Source organism: Nicrophorus vespilloides, unplaced genomic scaffold (assembly GCF_001412225.1).
Source record: "Nicrophorus vespilloides isolate i.1.1-1 unplaced genomic scaffold, Nicve_v1.0, whole genome shotgun sequence".
In the NCBI taxonomy this organism is placed as follows: domain Eukaryota; kingdom Metazoa; phylum Arthropoda; class Insecta; order Coleoptera; family Silphidae; genus Nicrophorus; species Nicrophorus vespilloides.
This window is the reverse complement of record NW_017099994.1, coordinates 19,887-33,155: the sequence shown is the minus strand read 5'-3', so window position 1 is coordinate 33,155 and position 13,269 is coordinate 19,887. Positions and strand designations below refer to the sequence as shown.

The 13,269-nt window shown below is 35.8% G+C and overlaps 1 protein-coding gene across 1 annotated transcript in view; it reads left to right on the top strand.

The window, feature by feature from the left end:
• Positions 1-224: 224 nt before the first annotated feature.
• Positions 225-13,269, top strand: part of LOC108566589 (carbonic anhydrase-related protein 10-like) — a gene marked incomplete at both ends in the record, with an annotated part of 30,113 nt that continues 17,068 nt past the window's right edge. Inside the window, one exon of the mRNA XM_017926562.1 lies at positions 225-272. Within this exon, the coding sequence (XP_017782051.1) occupies positions 225-272 (48 nt within the window). The remainder of the gene's footprint in view (positions 273-13,269) is intronic.

The following is a 13,269-nucleotide window of genomic DNA, read 5'->3' as shown; positions in this document are numbered from 1 at the left end:
ATAGCTTCAACCCCCTTCTGTGGAAGGAGGGTTTTGCTGCTCACACTCTCTTTCTCTATTTCTACAGTCGCGGACGGCTCAAAAACAACACCCTCTTTAACACACTGCCTCGGCAACCCTTCAAGAAGGCAAAAACTGATTAATTTCACCACCCCTACATTTTTTATGTGTGTGTGTTTGTGTAAATTGCTAAAAACTAAATTCACTGTTTTGAACGTTTTCAGTCGGATGCGACAACTGGCAGGAATGGTGGACGTACGACGGAATCTCAGGTGAGAATTTTATTTAATTAAATCTAATATTAATATATTATTTACTTATTACTATTAACAAAAAAATATTTAAATAATTCATGAAATTGATAATATTTTCAATGATTTCTTTGTAATAAATCAACAATTTTATTCAGTTAAATCTGGCGGTGGATGCGCCGGGTAATTATATTTATCAAATTATACAAAATATTATGAATCTTAGTTAGCAAAAAGCTTAAACTTAATTTATTTATACATATTCAATCCGCGTAGGATTTTAATGCTTGCTGTAAGAAAATTATGGGTACGAAAGTAAGTAAATCGTCGAAAGATAATTTGCCACTTTAATGCGTCGGAGATAAGAGGAGAGATGGCGCTAATCAGTTTGCAATTCAACGCCTGGTTTATGCGTGTACACACACACTGCATATCGGTTAATACGTACATGGAATACAGATAGGGCGAGAGAGATAGATAGTTTAGTGTACGTGTGTCGCGTTCACACCCTAATTATTCCCACCGGTGAATTCAATTTGAATTATATCTTCAGTGCGCTCCACGCGAATTACCATCGCAACCAAAACGATTCCTCTCTCTCTCTCGCTGTGTATGTAATTGTATCCTCTCTCTCTCTCACTTCGACATTAGCAGTTAACATGTACTTTGTCTCTTTCTGCTATTTAAATCTATCCCACACTCGCGCGTGCACACATTTACACACGCGGCGGCATCCAATGACATCATCATCATCCATTCCAAGCCAACTTGAATATCAAACACTTATACAAAACGTTATCATATTTTACGATCGCGTGCCGCACAGGGGAACGTTCATATATCAAAACCCAATGCAAATCTAACACTCTCGACTATACTACTACCACCACCACCACCACTACAGATTGCTCATTTCGACATTGTCACAAGGGCGCATTAACTGACTCGTCCTAATCACACGATATTAACATATGCATTTATAATCTATCCTCCTTTCAATTTTTCACAATTACTTTTCTTTGTGAAATTCCAAATATGAAAATTTATAATATAAAATTTTGTAGACCAGAGGTTCTCAAACTTTTTTGTGTCGTAGACCACTGGCCATGTTTTTCGGTTTTGGGTAGATCTGATATTGATTTTTTTGTAAATTTCTTTAGTTTAGTGTTAAAAACTTAAAGTAAAAATACATGTTAAGTTTTATACATTTACTAATTGAATTTAAATTAAAACTAGTCAAAATAAAATTTTGTATCTGTTATATAAAATGTACTAAAATAACATAAAATAAACTAAGCAATAAGTAAATGTTTTTAGTGAGAAGGATGAACTTGATTCTTTAATAATAAATTATCAACATTTGGCGTCAATTTTGTAAGGTTTAATCTTAATTTTATAAACATATATAATATTTTTTTTACTTCATAGGTACTTTTATAAATAATGTATATGTCTTTATATTATAAGATGGTATAATGTAAGTAAATAGGTACTATCAGTACCCACATTTTCATTACATGGACCCCCAATTTTTTTGTTCGCTGACGTAGACCCCTTTCAGGTTGTCATAGACCACTTTGGGAAACACTGTTGCAGACAATTAAGCGATGCTTGTCTAAAAAAACTAGTAGTTAATAGTCATGGAGACAGATGTCACTGATATAACTAGAGTCGAGTCAACTTGAATAATGCATGTCACCATATAAACTTTAAGTTATGGTTAGTGCTATAAGTGAAAGTATATTTTGTATTGTTGTACGTATCTTGTTAGAGACTATGGGTACGGTTAACGAATGGAGGAAGTTTATCGGATTTCCGAAAGGTTCGGATCCGATGTTAAAGTTCTACCTGTCCGAAGCGATCTGTTCGAGTTTGCTTGGGCTCTCCCTCCCCCATTCCTGAAAGTTGTTGGGAGAGAGGTGGGTTGTAACGTCGGGCGGCAGCGGGAAATCAAATAAAGTTGGTTGTTTGGCGTTGTGTACGTCAGGAGCACGTGAGTTCGTCAAGGGATCGCAGAAAAAGGTTCGGAAGGAAGGAAGGAAGAAAGGAGACACAAGCCTGTTCCTCGCTCATCCAATATGCATAAACATCGCGGTGGCAGTGAGGGAGGAAGAGGAGAAGAGTGGCAGGATGGACCGCAGCACATGCATTATTCCCGTCGCAAGGGGACAAACCTGCAAGAGCAACGCCATCTGCGACGACCGCTGACTCTTTCTCCTCCACCTCCTCCTCCTCTTTCAACCCGTCGTTCGGCCTTTCCACATGGAAATTAGCGCGCGGACAGACTGCAACGGCATATTTACTTTTACCGAAAGACACGTTCTCAACTCACGACTCAAACAAGATGAAATATGGAAGAGTGGAAGGAACGCGTCGTCCATTGTAAACTAAATGTTGTCGGCATTTCTTTAAAATGCTGCAAACATTTCGAGAAAAACATGCCAACAAACTTGTTACAAGTGTATATTAACAACGGATATATCAAATTTCTTACGTATTTAGTAGAAATTGCGTAAAATAATATGTTCAAGCAATCAGTAGTGATACAAATGTTGGAGTGTCAGAGATTAGATTGCGGTATGCGGCCTCTTCGCGGATGGATGGCTTAAGGATTGTTGTGTAATATGAGGATTGCGGATACGCAACGTCGATACGTACGTACGGCTTGTAATGTTAATAGCTGGAAACGGCTTTGATATTGTAATACCCATCCAATAATGCGATATTAGATATGCGTTGGTGTGTGTATTTATATGTACGTATGTATTTGTGTGTGTCTGTAATGCGAGGCAAAATGCTAATGCGTTGGTAATTTTCATCAGTCAGCGAGAGTGCAGAGAGATATCTGGCAGCAGGCATATAATATCACTGCTGCTCTCCGCGAACTATTTATTAAACAATGCCGAGCAAACGTTCGATGCGCACAAACAGTCCCTCTTTTCACACCCCCGAAACCTCACACCCTTCACCAACCCCAATAAACGTACACGAACAAAACACACACACACTGGCAAATATATATATACACGGTTGCATTTGGAAGCGAGATTTACAATAAAAGTGTCGGAACTTCGGGTTTCAAACGACCTAGTGCAGTGCGCACCAATGAAATTTACTGCACAAAGAATGACAGTGGATCTAATAAACCCTAGCTTTATGCAAGCTATCGCACAACAGAAATACTAATATATATTTAAAAAAAAAAAGCAAAAATCCATTTAATCCATACTTTGATTTTTTAACAAACGTTTCCTAACTTGGTGGAACGTTATCAAGTTGCTTATAATAATTCTATATTATTGGTGAAAGCGCCGGCGTTTTATTTTAGTTTTTAATTTAAATTTTTTGACTATATGTTGAATATAGAAATAAATCGTGTATGTTTATTATAGATTATTAAATGTTTTTATATTTTTCGTAATAATAATTGATATTATTTAAAACTTTCATATTCAATAGTTCAATACTAAAATTAGATAACAATTAATCATATAATTAACGTTTTATTCAAAACCATTTGGTTCCTGTTTAACTGACAGTTCGGACACCAGAGGGCACTGAATTAACGATTGCAATTATCCGCAGCGAACGCGATTTATTCATCGCCGTTGGGATGAACTTGTATCGAATCTTCGGGTGGAAAGGGGACAGGGACGTGGAAATCCAGACGTCTGAATATTTCAGATGCAGGAACGATGCGAGCTCTGCATTAAGACTGAAAATTTATGTCCGCCTAACCATCCGGAATGGTTTTATTTATGCGAAATGTCGATTCGATCCGTTCATTCCTTCATTCACTCTCTCGCACTTACGGTTAATCCGCCAGAAAGCCCCGAAATAATCTATCGCTCTCATTCTATTTATTTATTTATTTATCCATCACTCTCTCTCTATCTATCTATATATATATACAAATAAACGCTGAGCCAAAAGCCTCCCAATATTTCAGAATCACTAATCACCTAATTGGCTCGTAAATATAAACATTCTAGGCTCGTCCTTTTCTACCACCTCTGCTCTTTTTTTTTATTTGTTGCCTCCGCATCGCGTTTCGCTTCTGTTATTTTTTTTTGTTTCCTTCGTTCGGTTGTTGTTGTCGGCGTGTTGCTTCCATTAGATTAATTAAAATCTGTTTTCGGGGCCGGCCGGGGTCGTACTCTCTTTTTTTTTCCATTTCTTTCGCGCGCATTTAATTAAGATTAGGAATTTACAAGTGTAATTATTTTTCTCGGCGCTCTCTCGCCCGCCCCTCGTCTGACCCCTCTTTACGTCGCCGCGACGATAATGGAGTGAGGGAGGGGGAGCTGATTAGCGCGACTTCTTCCCCCGCGGTAATGCGTGTTTGCTTCGCTGAAACTTGTTGAGATGAGTTTCCGAAACAAAATAAAAGATTCCCGTCGCGAATTTCGCAATTAGGCGGGTTATTTAAATTTCACGTCGAAAGCCAAAGTTCACACACACACATCGCACCAAAAATAAAAAATATATATAATTTTCATGTATTTAAAAAAAAAAGGAAAATATTTTTTGTAGTTATTTCGGTACGTGCAATAAACGTGACTGGATGAATTTCGGGGCGAAACATAATTAAGGTAATTCGATTTTCGGGACGCAACAAAAACCGATGATTCGATTGCGCTTAATTTAATTGAATCGCGAACAAAAAAAAAAATGTTGTATTACAGTTTCGTTCGCTTACCTTTTTTTTAAATATTATTTTACTGGTGTTGTTGTTGTTGTTATTTTGATCGGCTACAATTTTCATGTGGAACTTTACATAGGTTTGCTTTGTTTTATTTTTGTTTATGTGAGAGTCCTCTATCATTCATTGATTGAATTAAACATTTAGCCGCGTGCGTCCTGGGGGGCGGGAAGGATGCGTGGGGTTTGGGGGGATGGTCGTAGGCAGGATTGTAGTCGCTCTAGGTTTAATCAGCCGGCCGGAAGGAAAATTGAATTGAATTCGGAAAGAAGAGAAGAGAGCGCGAATTGGAAACATAAGATATTCACGTGTCTAATCCGGGACTACGGATTCTCTTCCCATCTTTTTATTTGTCGGGAATGAAAAAAATTGAATAAAAGAGGAAATAACGCGGAAAAACGAACCGATTGAATTCACCGTAGATAAATTGGTGGACGCGCCGGGTATATTACCAACAAACATATTTTCAAACTATTTTTAGTAAAAAAAAAATAACAAAGTTAATTAAAAAATTATCAATACATTTGCAAATTTTATATTAACTATCATCATTTAATAAAAAAATCGTTTCTAACTCGATTTTTCTACATTTTTCAATAATAATTCTGTTTTTAATATGAAACATCTTAAGATTTTGTTAATTGTTCAGAAATTACTCATCCTCGATCTATCACAAAACTTATTATAAGAATTGATAAAATCATTCTCCTATGATCACATACAAACCATGTCCAAACATTTTTTTTTCCTGCTGCGTAGAAGATATGGGTTTGCGGATGGATGGCCTCAGGCGAATGTCGGAATCTAATAAAACATTTATTGGGGCGACGGGAATACTCAGTCGATTTCTACTATTCCCGAGCATCGTCGTTGTCGTTTTCGTCCGCCCCTGGGGGGGATATGCGTTGTGGGGGAGCGGGACCACCTTTAAATCCACCGACTAAATATAGCCCGGCTATTATTTTTTATTGCACATCTTTTGGAAAACACGAGTCGGTCGTCTGAAGACACGCGAACACGTTACACGACTTGCATCTGGGGAGAGAAAAAAAAAGGAAACCCCTCGAGAAAATAAATGGAATCTCCACAAGCGCATGCAGCTCTTTTTTCATTGCTTTTTCCATCTTCAGGGTAAATCACTACATGATGTGCAATTTAATTGAAGATTTAAGCTTTAATTTCATCAGTCGACTGAACCAGGCGCATCCACCAAAATAATTAACCGAAAAACTATAAAACAAAACATATAAACATCGCAAATGTAGACATAATTCTGTGCTTTTTAGAAATGAATTTTATTTTATTCAATTAAAATGTAGTTTGTTTTCAAGTTTTCACACCATACAATAGTAAATCCGTACTGATCGAAGCCGCACTATGTGATACATTGTTGTATTTATTTATATTAAGTGGACAAACTTTAATATGTTTCATATTGCTAAGAAAAAACTAAATATTTTAGTTAGTAAATGATACAAAATTGATATGAATATACGATATAAAAAAAAACTGAATATTGTTATATGGTTCATCTGAAAACAGTGCAGGTCTGTGGTGAACTTTACTAAGTGAATACGAACGTTGAAGATGATGTTAGAGATGAGGACGTGGATGAGTCGCGGTGGGTTCGAGTCACTTAGCAGCCGGGATGAAAACATTCGGTTCGAAAGGGCGCATTCCACCCTTGAATATCTTGTCTCCTCCAAAGGGATAGTTTCAAAGGGCGACTACCGAGCGACGCGACAGAATTTCTCTCTTCCTCTATGTGCAAAGACCAGGTAAATATTTGCGAAACATCGCATAGCCACAGCGAAGTATTTAAATTATTGACGACGCATTGCACATACACGCGTGTACTGTTCTGCGGGATGGCGGCAAAACCGGAACGTTTCCTCCTCTGCCAAATGTCCGTAGTGTTGTCAACTCAAGTCGATTGTTAACCGCATCCATTAGTGTGCAATGTTTTGCACGCCATCTGCACTTGCACAGCGCCAGCAGTCGCCGCCGCCACCGCGTCCAACCGCTGTTCTTCCCACCCCCGTCCCCCTCGTTCGTTTCGTTTGATTTATTCCGGTGCCCCGAAACCAATGCTCAATTTACGAATTGAAATTTCATATCGAAACATTATTCATTTACCGCCACTATTATATCCACCCGATTCACTCACAAAGTTCCCTACTTAATTTAATACAAATTGCATTATTTAAATTCAATTATTACATCGTCTTTTATCATAATCAAATTCAATTATATTCTTTTACTTTACTCTACACTTCGTTCAAACAGTACAATATTTATTTTATAAATTCGTTCAAACTCACAAAAAATAAGATAATTTTACCATAAAATTCGTGTATGGAAACTGCATAGCTTGAAAAATAGCAACTGAAATGTTTTTGTAATCGAAAAGTAATATACGTCACGAATAAAATGGTCTGTTAGCCGAAACGTAATAAATAACACTATTAATAAAAACAAAACAAACAAACGGGAAACAAAAGCGCGCAAACAGAAAAAAAAAAGAGAACTGATACAAATTTGACATTCCCAAATTAAATACAGCATTATTTTCGACTCATAAATTTCAATATATTCCCATAATCGTCGTCATCACTAACGTGCACACACAATTTTGTTTTTATGCATTTTTTTCGTTTTTTCGTTTTTTGTTTTGTTATTATTAATTTTTATTATTATTTTATTTATCGCAGATACAGTTTAATAACCGTTACGCGGATGATTTACGAAACAATGCGAACTGCATCCGCGCGCGCTCAAACAACAAACAGCGAACCGGCGGCAAAACAAATGAATATTTGGAGAGAGAAAAACAAACAAAAAATATAGAAAACAAAACAAATGCATAAACAAACAAATGCGTACGCAAAAATGAAAACTAACAATTGCCGAAGCGATAAATTGCAGCGACGTTTAAAATCGACGACAGCTCGATCAAAATAATGGTCCAAGCCGAACGAATGCACTGCAACGAGAACAAACGTTCCTATGGTTACAGCATTTCTCGTTTTTCGTATCGCTTCGCAGATGGCTCCTTCCGCAAATATTATTACGTAATTCCCATACCTTCTCTGTAGTTTTTTTCGGTTATTGTTCTCATATTTCAGTCTCGGTGAAAAAACGCGGATTTGTCTCAATCGCTCTGTTTTTTTTGTTTTTTTTTCAGGAATTTATCTCTTTTTTGTTTTGTTTCGATTGTACGACTGAAAAATATCTGCGCATTAAAACATTGTTTACTCAAAACCGTGCTTGTAATAAACATACAAGACTGTAATCCGCTTTCGTATTCTCGTTCATATACATACACCCATATGTACAGGAGTTCGGTTCGCACACACAGAGAGAGATGGGGTTTTTATTTGATACACGGCTCGTATCGATTAGATTATCGGATTATATTTCGCCTAGACTATAAATAAATACAAATAAATCCTCGAAAATAAAATAAAGTAAACGGGTAAATAAATAAATGATCGAAGCCGACAATCCGATCCGTTGGGGACACTGATTTCAGTATCACTCAGACTGATTCCTTCCTTCGATCCAACTTACTCATCTTATTTTTCAATTCTTGCTTTAAATACTATATTCGTTTGATGTCGCAAAAAATATGTCAATCAAAATTGAAATATTAACTTTAGTAAAAAGTTTTTATAAATTTTCAAATATATTATATTATTGGTACGTAATTGCTATGCCTATTTTAGTCTCTTTAGTAATACCGTTACCTTTCAGGACTCACTATGCTGGTCCATCAAGATCTATCTGGTTATCATTTGTAACATTCTTGATTGCTCTTTGAGGATGAACTTTTTCATGATGGGCGAGCGAAGCGAGTCCTGAAAGACTGCTGTAACATCTGATATTCACAGCCTTTCAGGGCTCGCTCGCCCATCATGTTTATCATTAAAAGGTAATCTATAATGTTAGAAGTAGTGACCAGATAGATCTTGTTGGGCAAGCTGTGCAATATTCAATATTTCATATTTAATACCTTTCTACCTTCAACATCATGACCTATCGGATCTACCTTCTAATATTATAGACTAGTCATTGAAGATTACGATCTTTATATAGTTTTAATATATTAAACTGTAACAAACACATTAATATAATATAAAAAATCTGATGTAATCAGTGTAGTAATCTAATTGAGTAAATTGTATAAATGTATGGGTTATGTCGTAATAAATCAATAAAAAATTGGTTTTTGCGTAGAATCAGTTAAGATTGATTAATGGTTAATGAGAAAAAAAATTCGGAAGGGCTGAAAGCATATTTTTTTAAACGACAAGAGAGACGTGCGTTCGGAAAAAGAGGAAATAAGTTTTTTTTTTCCCGTTCTATCGAGTGACGATAACATCTATTCAAGTCGTAGGGTTATGCTTTTTCAATCTGGTCTCCCCCGAAAGATCTCGCTCTCGTTTTCGAACACCGCATTTTGGTGGATGCGCCAAGGCTCCTAATGAAGATCAGTACATTAAATTGATCCCATTCTTTTTGCAAAAGAAGCCGAGGCTTTCATTTAAACAGAAGCGAAAAACTTTTCTTCCTGTTAGTATTCAGATCGTCGCCGCGACTATCCAACCAACGAAAACCCATCCCTCCCTAACCCCTCCGCGAACGCTGTTTGTCTATCGTCGTTCCCCGCCGCTAACTTCTTCAGTCAGGTTATCGTTCAAAATTCTCCGCTCGAACGTAACTAATTCAACTTTGAGACTATTGTTTTGCTGCCGAACTTGCCTCAGACTCGCGGCCGGAATCGCTAAGTCAGGACCGGCACCGCCAACTCTCAACATCCGACCCCTATTCCCCGCCCACACCCCTTCATCAAAAACCCATCCGCAAAACCGAAGCCCTTAGGTTTAGGGGCAATAAACTACAACAACAACAACAACAACGATGAATAAGAAATAGCAAACTCATTACCTTTTTTGTTGTCCAATGTGACTCAATTAAAACGATTTTTTTCGAACTTCACACTATTCACTCACAACTTGACAGTTCGGTATTTTTTACATTTGCACCAACTGTAAATAAATAAAATAAATTTGACTATATTTGAAACAGCGATTATTCATGTATCGTGAAAGCTACAATAAAAAAAAATCTATCAAGTTCATACATTAAGGGTATTATTGGTTGTCTACTCCTGCATCGAATTAAAGTACCAACAATGAAATAAAAAAAATCATAGTTTGCGTTGTAAGATATTAATGTATACATTATAATACAGTTTATTCTAATAGTTTCTAAACGATAACTGCGTCAATAACAATAAATAAAGATTAATGTGGAACCATATGATACGGACAATTGACCATACATTTATTTCACTCAATTTGACATTTTACAATTTGACAATTACAATTTTGACATTTATTGATAGGTTGGCTTTTTGCATTACTTATAAATAGAAAAAACAATTACCAACTGTAAATAAAATGTGTACCAATTTCTTAAAAAATAAAATAATTGTGGTGCTTCGAAGTTTATGGAAACATAAATTCCAAAACTTGACAGAGATAATTCAAACTGCTTATTTATGATTCGCATGTCGCCAAGGAAAATGTAATTCCGTGCAGCTATATGTGTGTGTGAGTGTGTGTTGAGGGGTTGGGGGATGTGAAACAAAAGGCGATACAGTTGCTAAGTTAGAGTAACAAATGATGCGCACTTCCGACGGACGTTGTTTCGGTGTGGGGGGAATACGTCGAATTATAAATTCGGAACGTATTTTTTGGCGGATTTAATTTAGTGGCCCGGGGCTACCCGGGGGGAAATTTACAATTTTTATTTTCTTCTGTATATTTCCGCTGCGGGGGCGGAATCGTTCCACTTGAGAGAGCGCCTCTCGATTCCGAAATGTACGTATATTTTGAGTGAATGAGAGGAGGAGAAGGAGGAGGAGAGAGAGAAAGACATAGAGTTTTGGTTGTAAACAGTGGCGTTCGGCGATTTGAATACGAATTCAATAAACATGAGATATATACGGTGACGGGAGGGCATAAATATATTTGGACCATAAGCTCTCTCTCTCTCTCTTTCACTCGCTTTCTCTGCAGAATTCCGATCCCCCCTCGACCCCCTTCCGCACGGGGCTCATACATTTTAAATCTAGACTGCAAGAGTTCGATGATAAATCATCGCGCGTCCGTGCATAAATCAATTTTTCGCCGAAGAGAAAACCCCCCGGAAAGTGGTGCGCATTATTTTTCCCTCAGTTGATTTTCTTATATTTTATTCGCCTCCTCTCAACCATCTTTTCTCTATTAATTACAATATTTACTAAAGAAACTTAAACCGTTGCCAGATCTGTTTTCATCTTTAAATATCAGAATTAATTTAATAGCTTCAAAGAGAAAATATTATTAATTATTCCAAGGTTTTTGTACCAAATTATTATTTTATTTACATTTTTTTAAATTATCAATAATAATTAAAGCAAATAGAATTTTTTAATTTCTAAAACTTTATATTTCTGTTCACTTTATATCAATATTGTTTAGTAATGTATTTTTAATATGAAATTCAATTGAAAACAATAAAAAAATTTTAGTTTGAAAAGTTGCCTACCTACTAATAAGTTTCATTCTTTACCATCTGGTGACGTTAATGAGAAAACTAATGAATTGAGAATTTTATATGCTTGATATATATAAAATATATTTTGTAATTAATTTATATGGATTAATTATTATTATATTTGTAATGATCCAATTTGAAATGATTGGTTATTAAATCAATATTAGCTCAAGAGATACAATATTTGCGATTTATGTTATATGCTCGAAACAGGTTATTTTCATAATTGTATTGTGTACTATAATAGTTTATATGATATAATTAATATTTATAATTAATATTATAGTGTTTTGTTTATTTTTTGTTACATTCAATATATTTAAAACCAAACAAACCAATCAAATATTAATTAGGAAAGATTTTATATTGACATATAGTTTCAACTGAAAATTATTAACTAATATTTCGTTTAAATTTATATTGATTGCAATTTAAGCGCCATCTATATCTATTTGCTATACTAAATGTAAGATTGTATGTCTGTATCTGCTTATATATTTTACTTTACCACAATTTTATTTTCTTTAAAAATACTCTGCAATAATTTGTATCCTTATTAGACATAAAAACGAAAAATAACATTTATTTCGAATAAAAAATAATCTGCATCAAAAGTTGCATAAACTCTTTAATATGTCATGCATAATCAATATATGTGATAAAATGTCAAATAAATAATGTTATTCAACAATAAATATTTTTTTATTTTTATTCATTTTTTTTTGAATACTTATTAAATAAATTAGTTTATAAAATGTTAAATTAATTTAAAATGTTCATAAAGTTCCCTAACTAAATAATAAGCTTCAGGTTAGCCAACAAATGTAAATTCAAATCAGAAAATTGAATAGTTGTTCGTCCCTCTGGCGAGAGGTTGAGTATATAGAAGTATTATTGATAATCTGATGGTGGGATAGGGTTAAATTAGTCTCCGCAGATGCGTTGTGATTTATTTAGCACCTGGGTCCGGCCGTTCGTCAGCGTTGGGGCACAAATCATTCCGGGCCGGTGGCGGCGGCGGCGGCGAAACGAGATTCAAGGGGGTGGTTTAGGGGGGTTGGAAACCGGTTCCTAAATTACTTAGATTTAAAACGCCGGACGTTAATTAAAAGTTGGACGCCCTGCGCTCATTCCAACCAACATCGAAAAAAAAAAAAAGAACAAAATTAAAACAAATATATAACATAACGCGAACTTTTCGTCGTCGGTATTTGCGTTGATGAGATCGCGCGGATGATCTACGACATTTCCACAATAACACGTTTCGATTAACTGGGGGGAACGCTGTAGGTCGAGAATAAACAGGGCGCGAAATGAATTTCGTTTTGTTTGATCACTATCCACCATCCCCAAAAAACGCGAGTTTTTTTTTGCCGTCAAGTTTTTTTTGTCCAAGTGCTGATCTTCGAAATTCGCGCGAAAATTTATATACATTTTTTGTGTGTGTGAATTCATCGCGCCGCTGTTTATCAAGTCCCCCATTAATTCCGGTTTTATCTGGGGGCGCCTCTCTTCGTTAAACATACATTTCCGGTTGCTTATAGTCGGCGTGTTTTTCGCGGAACAAAATTGTATATAAAAGTAGGTAAATAAATAAAAAAAGAAGAATAAAAAAAAACAAACCACAACTGAAGGGGGTTGGAGAGAAAGGATGTGTGCGTTTGGTTGATGGTGAGTGGGACAGAGAGAGAGAGATTTGGAGGGAGAGTGGCG